The sequence below is a fragment of the Poromitra crassiceps genome (assembly GCF_964638095.1).
Source record: "Poromitra crassiceps genome assembly, chromosome: 4".
NCBI classification, from domain to species: domain Eukaryota; kingdom Metazoa; phylum Chordata; class Actinopteri; order Beryciformes; family Melamphaidae; genus Poromitra; species Poromitra crassiceps.
Window position 1 is genome coordinate 46,017,042 of NC_139626.1, and position 13,760 is coordinate 46,030,801.

Sequence of the window (13,760 nt, forward strand, 5' to 3'; positions counted from 1 at the left end):
TTCAAATGCCCAAAATTTTTCGCGCTGGCGCCGTTCAGCCCTCAGCAAAAACTGGTAGCGAGGACATTTTTTTGTGGTCCTCTCTATCATCAAAGTTCCTGGGTTACGGCATGACAATATTTGTTCGGCCCCCGGCAACAATCTGGGTTTCTCATGTGGCCCCTCATGAAAAATAGTTGCCCACCCCTGGTATATACCATAGCCTGTAAAGGTATATACAGCATAATCTAGTAATTCAGATTAACAAATCATCAATTCGCTGGGAAACCCCTGGTGTTCTCCAGAGCCCATGTTGTTAGTACAAATTACAGGCTAATGTTAGCTTGCCAGGCTGTTGCTAGAAACACTAAAAGTTCCATCCCTGATCACATTTAAATTTAGAGCCTTATTCGCTCTCCTCAAAATACGCTATAATCCTGCCTGTAGTTACGTTCGGCCATTTACACATATTATCTTCCCATGTGTCCACTGTCAACGGGTGTGGGATAGACACTCTTTCGTTAGACAGGAGACTCAGAGAATGATCCCAAGTTTGCATTTTTTCGGCGGTCACTATGGCTACTACGCTAGTACGTTACGCTTCTTTGTACGGTATTCACAAACACCGGAAGAGAAAGACATCTCGCGGCCGAGTCCGGAAGCAAACCGGAAGTGCCCAGGAAACGTGTCTATACCATACAGAAATATGACAGAAGAGTGGGAAAGTCACTATAAGTTAACTTCTCATAATGCCTCAGCTCAATTTGCGAGCACACTCTTGTCAATAATGTCATGTAATTATTCATTCAAAGGATAAGTTACTTTCCTAGTTTCAGAACGTTGTCTTAACTTTGTTACTTCACTATTATGTAGATACAACTCACTTTGCAGGGAGCGCTTATAGGGCTCTATCGTTGCATCGGCGCAGTTTCTAGGCCGAGCGGCAGGCGCAGATCAAAGCAGTGGGCGTGGAAAGGCGCACTTGATATCGTCGTGCTGGCGCTAGATGCAGCCCAAAGCATTACAACCACGCCTTTTAGGCGTAAAATTATGCACCGTCATGCTCATTGGATAAGTGCAATAAACGAATCGCACGCTTGCCTTTTTAGCTCCAATTCCAGTGATCCCGCAAAACCAGACGAAAGCCAAACGCTCTGCCCCCCCCCCCCTCCCTTCATCCAGCCTGTCTGTCTGCATTATAGGCTATTATTCCATATTATTATGCTTCTCAAACCAATCTAACTGCAGTTTCAATACTGCAAGCATGTAAATACACTACACTATAGCAAGATCAAAGTGAAAATAATGTACTAAACGCATCAGCTAGAAAAATATAGCCTATTAGATTGGTGAAAGTTTGTCCAGAAAGATATCGTTTTCTCTCCCCTGCTGCAGGTAGAATGATGCACATAAATATACCCTAAATTATGTAAAGTCATTGCATAAATGTGTTTTTATTGTAAAACTAAATGTGGAGTAGGGCGAAGTTATTGGAGCGCACATCACAGTATAGCAGATGACAGTAGAAGCTTCCGAAGCGCGTTCCGCTGTCACTTACCTAAATCACGTTAAATCCACACAGGGTATATATAGGCTCAAGAGGACATATATGTTTCACATAGGGTGGTGGTTCATTTCATGTTTTATTTGGTCCAATATTGAAATGTTCGACAATTGCAGGTTGTCTTACCATTACACATTATTTTAGATCTACCTTTTATATCTATTTCGGCTCATTTAGTTGCTATTTAGTAGCGAAATGGAGGACCCAATTGCATGCTGGGAGTGGACATTCACAGGCAGTAAACTTACAACTGCTATTTCCTATGGGAAGCTGGGTGCTGCTATGTGTTGTGTCTGTTTGAGCGAGGGAGTCAGAGAGAGAGAGAGAAGGGTGACTCAGAGGCAGAAGAGCACTGGCACACTGAATAGGCCTGGTTTCAGAGAGAGACAGAGAAGGGTGACAGGGGAGAGGCACAAGTGCACTGGCGCAGTGAATAGGCCTGGTTTTCAAAGGCGCAAAGCGCTAAATTTAAGGCAGGTGCCAAGATATCAGTACGCCGAGATTTAAGGCCGACACGCCCACTTTGGCGCATTCAGGGACTCCGCCACGCCCATTCGGCCTAAAGCGCATTTGGCAGCCTAAAGCCTATTGATATTTTCCCGAAACAGGCGCAAGGCACGTTTTTTTTGCGTTTAAGGCCCGTTTTAGCGCCGAAGGCCTGTGGGAGAATAGGGACCCTACAGTCCGGAGGGGAGGAAAATAAATCAGTCAAAGCTAAAATGTGATAAAAAACCGGTCCTTTTCAGCACAACACTCACGCTGTGGTTACACGTCTATAAATAGCTCTGACTGAACAATTACCACCATGTGTCAGTTAATAGTCAGTGCTCGCACATGTCCTTCCATCCTGTCTTCTGCTGCGCTCAGATCATGTTGGAAGAGGCATACGGACAGGATTTCATTGCTTCATTTGAAAGTGTGTTTCATTGGGACACTCGGATCCAAAAGCATCCAAAATTGTGATTTACGAACTATTGATTATTGCTAAAAAATCTACCAGAAATGAACTGATAGGCCTATTACATATTATTGTTCGAATCAACCATAAATGAACTATAGCAGATATTGCTCACTTTTCGTAAGTAGGCTTGAATGTATTAGTGCGAATATAATTGGGGTTTCTCATACATGTACAGTATCTCGAACTGCTGACATTGATGGATTTTCTGCTATTAGTATGTTTACTGCTCGTGTTTGTGAAGCCAGTCGGCAGTTTGTATTTATTAGGAGATCCAGTATGGCACGAGCGTGGATTGAGCGAGCAGTCTACTGGCTCAAACTATAGGTAAAATAACATAATTATATATTCAATAACCCAATGATGCAAGTTTCAGGCTGGATGGAGAAACAGAAAAGCAGCACTCCCTGTAAAGGGAGAGGTAAGTAGCTCTACAGTGAAGCAAATTGAGTCCATTTGGATCCTAATGGATCAGCATGATGACAAAAACTAGGAAGATAGGGCCCAGGACCCTTATACAGTAGTAATTATCCTCTAAACCAGAGGTTCTCAAATGTTTTTCAGCCAAGGACCCCTTACAAGATAGAAAATATACCCCCTCATTCTGATTAGTGATTTTGGGCAAAGCTTAATTGTTTCCACGGTAACATGCTTGACTTTTAAATTGATAGGTTGGTTAGATTAGAATGTAATCCATGAACCATTTTAGATTTAAAGCATAAAATATTTCCGTTGAACTATGAAGCTTTTGCAAAAAAAAAAAGGGGGGTTTATTTTTATTTTCCTGAAAACTTTTCGCGGACCCCCTGGCAAAGTGCCACGGACCCCTGGGGGTCCCCCGGACCCCCATTTGAGAACCACTGCTCTAGACACACTACACAGCATATCGAGCCACATGGCACAGAGAGGCACTATTCATTGTACTGTACATTCTCATACAAAACACATTGGAAACAGAGAACCACGGAAAACAGCTTGACTACCACAGGTCAATACTCAACGGATTACAATGTGGCGACGTCAATAAAAATGATTTGATTTAAAAGACAACAGCTTGCAATCACATGACGTTGAAATGCACACAATGTAGCGTCTCTTCACATTCTTGAATAAATACTTTCATGAAGTCTTTGAACATTCCACAATATTACAGGAAGTATTGGTAAAATAATAAGAATGACTTAAGAATAGTAAGCATTTTTTTCTTTTCTTTTTTAAACAAATATTCATCACTTTTTGGAAACTATCTATTTTGTTAATAACAGAATAAACACGGGTAATAACCAGAGTTTACTGCCATCATGTCTGTCTAAAAATCCACAAATCAGTCATTCAGTGCACCCCCCCCCCTCCCCCTCTGATATTTTTGGGTTTCCTTTCAAGCAAGGCTGACATCGAACAACAACAACAACAACAACAACAACAACAACAACAACAACAACAACAACAACAGCAATAACAACAAACAACAAAACTGTTACCCTTTGGCTCCCAGCAGTGACAAAATGCAACACTCAAGTGACGGGACACTTTGGGTTTACCCCAACTTCATTAGCAGCCCTCGAGCTCCGAGTTCTCTTGGCTCTTGGGTGAATTCATGATGGGAGCTGGAGTCTGTGTGTTGTCACTGTCTGCTGAGCTAGAAGGCTGTTACTGCGGTTTACATAAACGACACGCTCCCACTCATCATGTGGAGGCCCAACAGGGAACAGACGTGAGTGTTTTGCCTGGTGCTTGATGTGCAGGTTAAAGGGAGCTGGGACGCAACACTGGACACCATCATGCTGGCCAGCAGAAAAAGCGTATTGTGAGCGTGCGACAAAAGCCCTCCTGCCTTCTGATTTCACAGACACAGGTTTTTGGACATTCTCTGAAGGCATTTTCAAGAAAAATCAAGTAGAACAAATGCGAGGTGTACTTGCATCGTTGACTTTTAAAAGATTCAAATAAATAAATAAATGAAATAAAATGTAAAAATGAAAGAGAGATACTGAACTGGCAGCCATTGATTCAGTTGAAATCGGATCATTCATAACAGCCTGTTATTGTTGTGCTGCCAAATGTACATTACATTTAGCCTCTGGCTCTTTGCCAGTGAACAGGAAACATGTTCATGACAAGCAGAGCCATGTATATAAAAGAGTCGCGGCATCTCCATTCACTCCAATGGACCAGGTTTTGTTTTACATTGCAAAAGGAACTTTTTGGCAAAACGGAACTTTTGGGAAGTAAGGTTCTGGATTAAGGAGAGCTGTCGAGTTGCAGCAGAATGGACCATTTGTGATGTACATTGAAAGGGTGAGACGTTTAAATAACCAAATTGTATATTATCAGCTTTATTTTATCCATTCTGATTCAAACATAGCGCGAGCCCCCTTGCTGGATCTGCATTTTGGACCTCCACTGACACCACTCTCTTACTAGATTGCTCTGATGACAATTATAAGCAAAAGTCAAACTGGATTTCAGTACTTTCAGAGGCAAACTCAGAGCCAATTTTACAGCTGAACGGAGTCCCATCAACAGCTATTCCACTGGCAATCTGTGGCTGCAGCCACTAGTTAATGGCCAGAGAGCAAATGGATGTTGAGTGCATCCTCTGTATTACATAACGTTCACAGTTCATACTCGCAGTTGAAAAATTAAAACTGTAGCTTAAATATAAAACTTTGCAACATACATATTGTACATAATTACAATCATAAGGGGTGCACGGTGGCGCAGTGGTAGCGCTGTCGCCTCACAGCTAGAAGGTCCTGGGTTTCGATTCCCGCCTGGGACGCTGTGGGCGCTGAGGGTGTGTCCTCCCCCATGTCCTCAGTGCCCATGCCCAGGTGGGCTATCTCGTCAAAAAGGTTTGCATGTTCTTCCCGTGCTCCCCTGGGGTTCCTCCATACAATATCGATATGGACACCCCCCCCCCCCACCAAAAAAACACACAAAAAAACACAAACAAACAAACAAACATGCAGAAGATCGTCATCTGGCCAGTGACGACAACATTTGAAGTCGGTCCCCGGGCGCTGTACACAAGAAAGCTGCCCAATGCTCCTGGCCTGCCCCCTGGAGGAAGGACAAGCCTGGATGGAACAAATGCAGAGACTGTGTTTCACCGGCCACAGTCAGCATGAGTGTGTGTGTGGCTGGCCGCATGCGTGTGTTGGGTGTGTTCGTGTGACAAATAAAGACGGGTTTGTCTGTCCAGTTCTTCTTCATGATAAGGTATTTTCAAACGATCTCCATTATGTGATGCTAAGACCATCGCAGACTCATTACCACCACATCAGCGCTTTGAATGTTTAAATGGTAAACGGTTAAATGGTCTCCTTCAGATCTGAGTGGCGGGTTGAAGAGGCAGGAATGATTATTTAGCTCATGAATGCAAAGGGACACTAAGAAAAATGGGAACATTTGCATCTACCAAAAAACAAAAACAAAACAAAGGCCAGAAGAACACTGAGCATGCAAGATGAGCAAATAAAGACATTTACGAGTTCATGATGTATGTTGTTAAGGCAGCGGTAATGTATGATATCAAACCAGTACTGTACAGCAGTGTTGGGCAGAAACACGTTACTAACGCGTTACTGTAATCTGATTACTTTTTCAGTAACGGTAATTAAGGCGTTACAATTTCCAAAACCGTAATCAGATTACAGTTACCAATTCAAGTAACGCTGAGTTACTTTTTTTCTTTTTTTGGCTTTATTTATGCAGGAAAACAAAAGAAAAACTCAGGAGAGATCATTGATTGCTTTGTGTGTGTGTGTGTGTGTGTGTGTGTGTCTGTATATATATATATATATATATATATATATATATATACTGTATATATATTATCCTGTATTTCATTCCAATAAAGTGGATTCAGTTGTAAAATGAGCTGGTTTGGTTATATGGTTATCTGGTCACTTTTTCGGGGGTAAGAAATAACTAGTAACGTAACTAGTAATGTAACTAATTACTTTATTACTTTTTTAAGGAGTAATCCGTAATCAGTAGGCTAACTAATTACATTTCCCAAGTGTCTTGCTCAACACTGCTGTACAGCAATATAACAAAGTCTATATCCATGTGGTCAACTGTAGGGCCTACTGTTTGTTCAAGTAACTACTGTCAGGCTTTGATACATTTGCTCTATCGCTAATAAGATATAGAAGTAACTGTGCACTATTTATATGCACAGTGTATAATGCATGTGCTGTATATAAGCATTTACAGCCATGCCTGTGTGTAAGTATGCATGTCAGTGAGTTTGACCTTCAGGAGAATTCCTCTGGCTGAGCGCTTGGGGCACGTCCGCTTTGTGTTTTCACGTTGTCGCCATTGCACCCACTGACGTCCGTGTGGAGAGCGGCGGCGTTGCACCCGCTGACGTCCGTGTGGAGAGCGGCGGCGTTGCACCCGCTGACGTCCGTGTGGAGAGCGCCGGCGTCGCACCCGCTGACGTCCGCGTGGAGAGCGGCGGCGTTGCACCCGCTGACGTCCGTGTGGAGAGCGGCGGCGTTGCACCCGCTGACGTCCGTGTGGAGAGCGGCGGCATTGCACCCGCTGACGTCCGTGTGGAGAGCGCCGGCGTCGCACCCGCTGACGTCCGCGTGGAGAGCGGCGGCGTTGCACCCGCTGACGTCCGTGTGGAGAGCGGCGGCGTTGCACCCCCTGACGTCCGTGTGGAGAGCAGCGGCCGCGTCGTTTCTCTTCCTGGCGGACAGGGACTGCTTCCCGCTGCCGGCCCCCTCGCCCGCCTCGCCCTGGGCGGGCTCGTACACCACCACCACGCTGCTCTCCATGCGCGACAGCGTGAACATGCTGCTCTGGCGGGCCGGGTGGAGCCGCGTGCTGCGGAGCTCCAGCTCATCGTAGCTGGACACCTTGATGAACGGGCACCAGCGGAACGCTCGCTTGAAGCCGGCCCGAAACCTGGTGGGGAGGGGAAGACGGAGAGGAGTTGGCGAACGTTGTGTGGAAGTTGGAGAGAGAAGGAAATGAGGAGGGTGAAATGGATGGTGCACCCGTTTAACATGGGCATGCTTTTATCTCATATTTCAAAATGGTGGTTTCAGATAACGGCTCTGCTGATTGTTTTCTGACTTGAGCGTTCATTAGCAGGAAGCTCTTCATGATGTCAGGCAAAGTGGGGATATTTTCCCTTAAGGTTTTAAACAGCAGTGATACATTTTAATTGGTTTGCCACGTAATGGACAAGATATGAAATGGTCTGGAAATGTTTACAATGCGATGACTGCACAGTAGACCCACAGCACTTGCCCTAATTGCCTTGGATCCGCTTCTAAATACACGGAGCGACAATTACGACGTACAAATGTTTATCGCTGCAACAAACAACTGAAGGCACTCGGGGGAGACAATATTTTGGGCATCAGTGATATTGCAGTAGCAGACGTCAAGGGAAATTTTGTAACTCTATAGGAAAGCCATTTTTAGCCTATAACCGAGACAAAGACTAAAATACAAACTCAGAGTTTGACTTGGAGAATTCAAACTCATTGCAGCTTCATCAACCAATCACATTCTGTTCGTTTCACTCGGATGTATTCACCTTATTCACCACGCCCACTCTTTCTCTCTTCCACGTTAGATGCAATTGTATTTGTTCTTCCGGTTCAGCGCTAGTTGGCGGCCAATTTCAAAACAAAACGTCACTATGAATGAAGTTTGGCAACATTCAGAAGCTACACTGCGGCCAACTTCAGTTACATGTTCATAGCGTTACTGCTGCGAGGAGCCGATGGCTGTACCCGGTCGGCATTTAACGTTAGTTACAACAGCACGTCGACAGTATTTTCTCACTGCCAGTAGCCTACAGTAGGGTTTGACAGATAGCTACAGTAGTCCGACCGGTCAGCACAGCCAGCCAGTCCTCGCTGCTCGTTAAATATTTCCAAATAGGCGTTATTCTGATGAACTGGTCACATATATGTTACGTTCTCACCTGAAAAAATAATAAAACTTTAAAACAGTTTGTTTGTTTTTTGCTTGAAAACAGCTTTTTGGCAAGTCTAAAAATGACTACGGTAGGCGTAATCTACTTCAGTGTCTAAAACGGAAAGACGATTACAAAATGACGTCATGCAGAAGCGACCTTATATGGACAAAGAATAAGGTGAATACAAATAAGTGTAAACAAAACATATAAAGTTCCAAAACCTAAAGACTTGTGTTGTAGCTCACCTGTCATTTTGAATTTCAGTGAGCAGCTGCTGACAAGAGCTACATGTGGATGGAAAATTGGTTGTAATTTTGCTGCCACAATTGGTATAATTTTCGACCTCTTTCCTTGTAGTCTGCAGTTCTATTTATGAACAGCTCTTTACTTTCTAAACCCCACTCATAGTGTGATTATTATATGTCGCTAAAGCAAACAACAGCCCAGAAGTAGTTTTCGAGTAGTTCTTTCAGTATAGCAGCATTATGGTAGGTGGTAGTGTAGCCCAAATAGATCATCAACCGCTCCACCTTAATACTCCAAAAGTACTCCAAAGAACTGCGAAGAGCTGAAATTTCTTTTCAAATAATAATTTTTAAGTTTCATTTTAAATTTAAAGGTAAATGTACCTGCTCCAAAATGAGTTAAATGTTGCACTTGTGTGTTTGCGTAGAATTGTGACTTTTAAGATTTTTGCTGTTTTGGGATTTCACCAGAGTTTAGTCAAATAAAGCATTGGCTTTCATTCTGTGTATGAATGAATGAATGAAAATTTTATTTACGTGTCAGGACAATTTACATGACCCATCCCACATGGGATTATCAGACACATCAACATACAGTTATTTCCATATCTATTACGGTGCTTGAACAATACAAAACCGTACAAACACACACACAGCAGCACGCGGCATCAGCAGCAAAACACAGTTTTAACTACAATGTGTATTAAGTAAAATATATGAATTATCTATCATATGTCATCTTTTTCCTCCTATCCCACGCATGAGAGATATATTCGGAAAAAGCAAAGATGTTGTCAAAGAGAAATTCAAGTATGGCACCTTCTTCAAAGTCTAACAGGTTTAACTCAGGGGAGTGAACTTTTTTAAATAGTATCTCTCGTAAGTCATGATATAAAGGGCAGTACAAAATAAAATGAAATTCATTCTCCACTTCCTTCAACTCACAATATTCACAAATCCTATCCTCCTCCGCCGTCCCTCTGTATCTGCCTGTTTCAATATGTAAAGGCAGAATACCACATCGTAACTGAGCACATAGGGACCTCTTACTTTTAGGTAAATTAAACATCACATATTTTTCACATTTAAATTCGTTTTTAAATAAACAGTAAGTTCTTAATTTTGGCTTCTGCCATAGTTCTTCAGTCCAAGATTGTAACCAGTTAGCGCGGATCTGAGATTTAAACGACTCTACATTTATACACATTCTTTGAGAGTAATATTCTCCAAAACCACACTCCTGAAACAAGTCATACATATCTGAGACCCACTCCCCTTCAACAGACAAGTCCCAGAAGAAAATCTGACTAGCAACCCTATTGGATGGTAGGTCCAGCAGTCTGTTCCAGAGGTTCACCATACTGATTTTCCATCTGACCACACAAGGTCAGATGTGTAAAGATTATTGTGAAATTTGAATGTTCCATCCGAACACAATTGGAACGATACAGGTAATGCTAACGGCGGCTATCTTCCTATAAACGCTGCTCTTACATAGGCTGTCACTTAAGAGCTGCTGCGTTATGTCGAGAACATGGCGGCGGTGGGCGTGCCCGTACGTGAGTGACGTCAATCGAATAAGGTCTATTAAACTCAAAATGGCTTGAGGGGTCAATGTGACTCATTTCAATGGAGTAGGTCACAATTGTACTTGGCCAATTCCCAGTGCCGGTCGTTGCTCCACCCCCTCTGCCAATCTGGGGAGAGTTGTAGACTAGCACATACTTCCTCCTCCGATGCATGTGCGAGGAGTTTCACCCGCAGGGCGACCCCAGTTCCCTCCCCTCGGAACAGGCGCCCTGACCAACCAGAGGAGGCGCTAGTGCACCGACCAGGACACACCCTTAATCACAGCCAATTGTGCCTGTATGACGCCCGACCAAGCCGGAGGTAACACGGGGGCTCGAACCTGCAACCCTCATGTTGGTAGGCACGGAATCGACCGCTGCACAACCCGGACACCCCTGCCCATTTGACTTTGAAGCTATCAAACACACTTGTTACTCACCTGCTGTTGAGGCAGCAGTAGATGATGGGGTTGTACATGGTGGAGCTCATGGCCAGCCACAGCACCGACAGGTACACCTGCTGGATGTACTTCCACCTGTTCAGATGCTTGTTGAGGCCCGACACAATGAAGTAGACGTGATAGGGCAGCCAGCAGAGGGCAAAGGTCACCACTACGATGATCATCATCTTCACCACCTGCCAGAGACAGAGAGGGAGGTGAAAACAGTGACTGGCACCAAAGCTTCTGAAAGAATGCAGGAAGAAAGTCATGTGACTTTACCTACTAATACTAATATAAAGCAGTAAAGCTCTGTCAACACCTTTCACTATCTTGGCCAAGAGAGAGAGAGAGAGAGAGAGAGAGAGAGAGAGAGAGAGAGAGAGAGAGAGAGAGAGAGAGAGAGAGAGAGAGAGAGAGAGAGAGAGAGAGAGAGAGAGAGAGAGAGAGAGAGAGAGAGAGAGAGAGAGAGAGAGAGAGAGAGAGAGAGAGAGAGAGAGAGAGAGAGAGAGAGAGAGAGAGAGACTTGTGCCATTTTCATTCAGATATCTTGAGGTGAAAGGTCAAGGGACCACTTCCCTTCCCGACAAGCTAGCATGACAGTTGATACCAATGGATGCCTTAGGTCATCTATTTTCATACGATATACCAGACACTTCACTCTGGCTTTAAAACTGAGCCCGCTACAGCCTCTGAAAGGCAATAACGAGAGAAATTACCAATCGGGAGAAAGGGTTAAAAATAGGGAGACTGGCAGGTATGGGTCACTGCCCCAAGACATCAGCAAAATACAAATATAATATACTATTATACATCAATATTAATATTGTCACAGTCTTCTCTGACATTATCATCAATATCATAACCATCACCGAGGGGACCAGGAAACATCTGAAGATCAAAATAATCACTGCCGCTTTTCTAATGAGGCCATCTTGACATCTTTCTGGTTCAGATGTCACAAGCAGACATTGGCAGACAAATGTGGGCCACTGATCAATGAACACCAGCACTAAAACAAAGCTTTCTTCCTCAATCGTTGATCATACTACAATCAGAGTACGGCATCTGTTTTACGTGTAAACGCAGTATCCCTCATTCATAAAACTAGTCTCTAAAAGAAAAATGAGCTCACCTCCCTGCAAAAACTGGTCTTTATCAAGGTGAACGTATTTGGTAAACTGACATCAATGTGATCCTTTCGATGACAAGTGGTTCTGTATGTCTGCCATTTGTCACAGATATTGAAGTCACTTATAAATCAAAGTGTTTTTTCACTGCTTTGTTACAAAATCACTTTCATGTAGTGTGACAAATGAAATAGACCGGCCTCATCCTTTATCACCCCAACACCATGCCAATGACACATTCTCTCTCAATCAGCGCCGGTTGTTTGGAGTGCAGGATATGCTAAATGCATTGCTAGTTAATCAGTGCTGGTTGTTTGGAGTGCAGGATATGCTAAATGCATTGCTAGTTAATCAGCGCTGGTTGTTTGGAGTGCAGGATATGCTAAATGCATTGCTAGTTAATCAACGCTGGTTGTTTGGAGTGCAGGATATGCTAAATGCATTGCTAGTTAATCAACGCTGGTTGTTTGGAGTGCAGGATATGCTAAATGCATTGCTAGTTAATCAGCGCTGGTTGTTTGGAGTGCAGGATATGCTAAATGCATTGCTAGTCTATTATAAAAATCAGAATCGGAACACTTGCAATCAACAGTGAGCTGATGCATAATCTGAAAACGACCCAAATAACTGGTTTGTGCAGCTCTGTGGTGATTAGCTAATGTCTTCACATTTCAATTATTATTTATTTCCTTTGGGAAAATAAATGTTCTCACAGATTTGTAGTTGAAAATCATTGTTTCCCCAATGGACTTTTGCGGACGGCGCTGCTCGCCGCTAATGTTAGCTCAGCCTGTTTCAAGGGGAGCTTTTACAGAGAGCCGAATTATAGTATGAGGTCTACTCCTTCTCTAAAGCCCACTCTCGGGAATTACAGCTGGTAAAAGCTGCAAGCGGCAATACCAGGGTTTCAAGCCTGATGATCTCACAATGCCTATGACATCAACACTCAATCACTGATTACATCACTCACTGATGACATTACAATGATGTCACAATGTCTATGATATCATCAGTGATGTCACAATTGCCCGAGTGTAACCAAAAAACACAATTGCTCGAGTGACATCACTGATGGCATTGGGATATCATCAGTGCCTATGACACCATCTCTGCTCTTTGGCATGCGCATTGCACAATTGCCCAACTTTGCATCACTGATGACAACATCACTCACTGATGACATCACAATGATGTCACAATGTCTATGACATCATCAGTAAATAATAATAATAATAATAATAATAATAATAAATAAATAAATCTAAATCTAAAAAGCAGTTTATTAAAACTGTTTCTCCAAGGCACTTCGGTGGACATGTTTTCCTGGTCAAAGAAACCTAGTCTTGTTGATATTGTTCCTGGTACTGCCAACATACTGGCACTGGCGGAAATGGCCAAGCACATAACCTAGTGTAGGAACTGGAAGTGCTAACGTTAACATCCAGGTTTTCCCAACTCATTCCTGCGGTACTCTATTGCTATTCCTTTCATGCCGCGCCTCTCCACTGCTCTGGTCTCTGGTCTCCACTGCATTGCAAGACATTTTTAAGTGGAACCTGAGGAGGAATGCCGTTCTCACTCTCGTTGTCGCCGTTCCCTCTCAACGTTTACTCTGGGAACTCCATTCTCAGGCGTTCCCCTCCCCTCCCTTTCATTTTCCACCTCTGCATACTGGCAAAAGGAGTCATTCTACCGGGATTGGGACAGGACGGGAGTATTTTTGTGGGAGTGGGATGGGACAGGAGTGAAAAAACATTCCCGTGTCACCCTCTAGTCTGGACCCGCCCCCAGCGATTTCCTGAAATGACCATGGACCTGGGTCAATCAGGAAGCTGTGTGGTACTAGTTGACAACATAATCATGGCAAAAAAGTCTCCCGAGTCCCGAAGCAAGCAAGCGAGTGGTAAACACAGTCATACAGTACGTGCC

General features: G+C 43.6%; 1 protein-coding gene across 1 annotated transcript in view; it reads right to left on the reverse strand.

The window, feature by feature from the left end:
- Nucleotides 1-6,763: 6,763 nt before the first annotated feature.
- tacr3a (tachykinin receptor 3a) overlaps nt 6,764-13,760 on the reverse strand; it is a gene marked incomplete at both ends in the record, with an annotated part of 41,043 nt that continues 34,046 nt past the window's right edge. Inside the window, 2 exons of the mRNA XM_083635936.1 lie at nt 6,764-7,421; nt 10,702-10,898. Coding sequence (XP_083492062.1) covers nt 6,764-7,421; nt 10,702-10,898 — 855 coding nt within the window. The remainder of the gene's footprint in view (nt 7,422-10,701; nt 10,899-13,760) is intronic.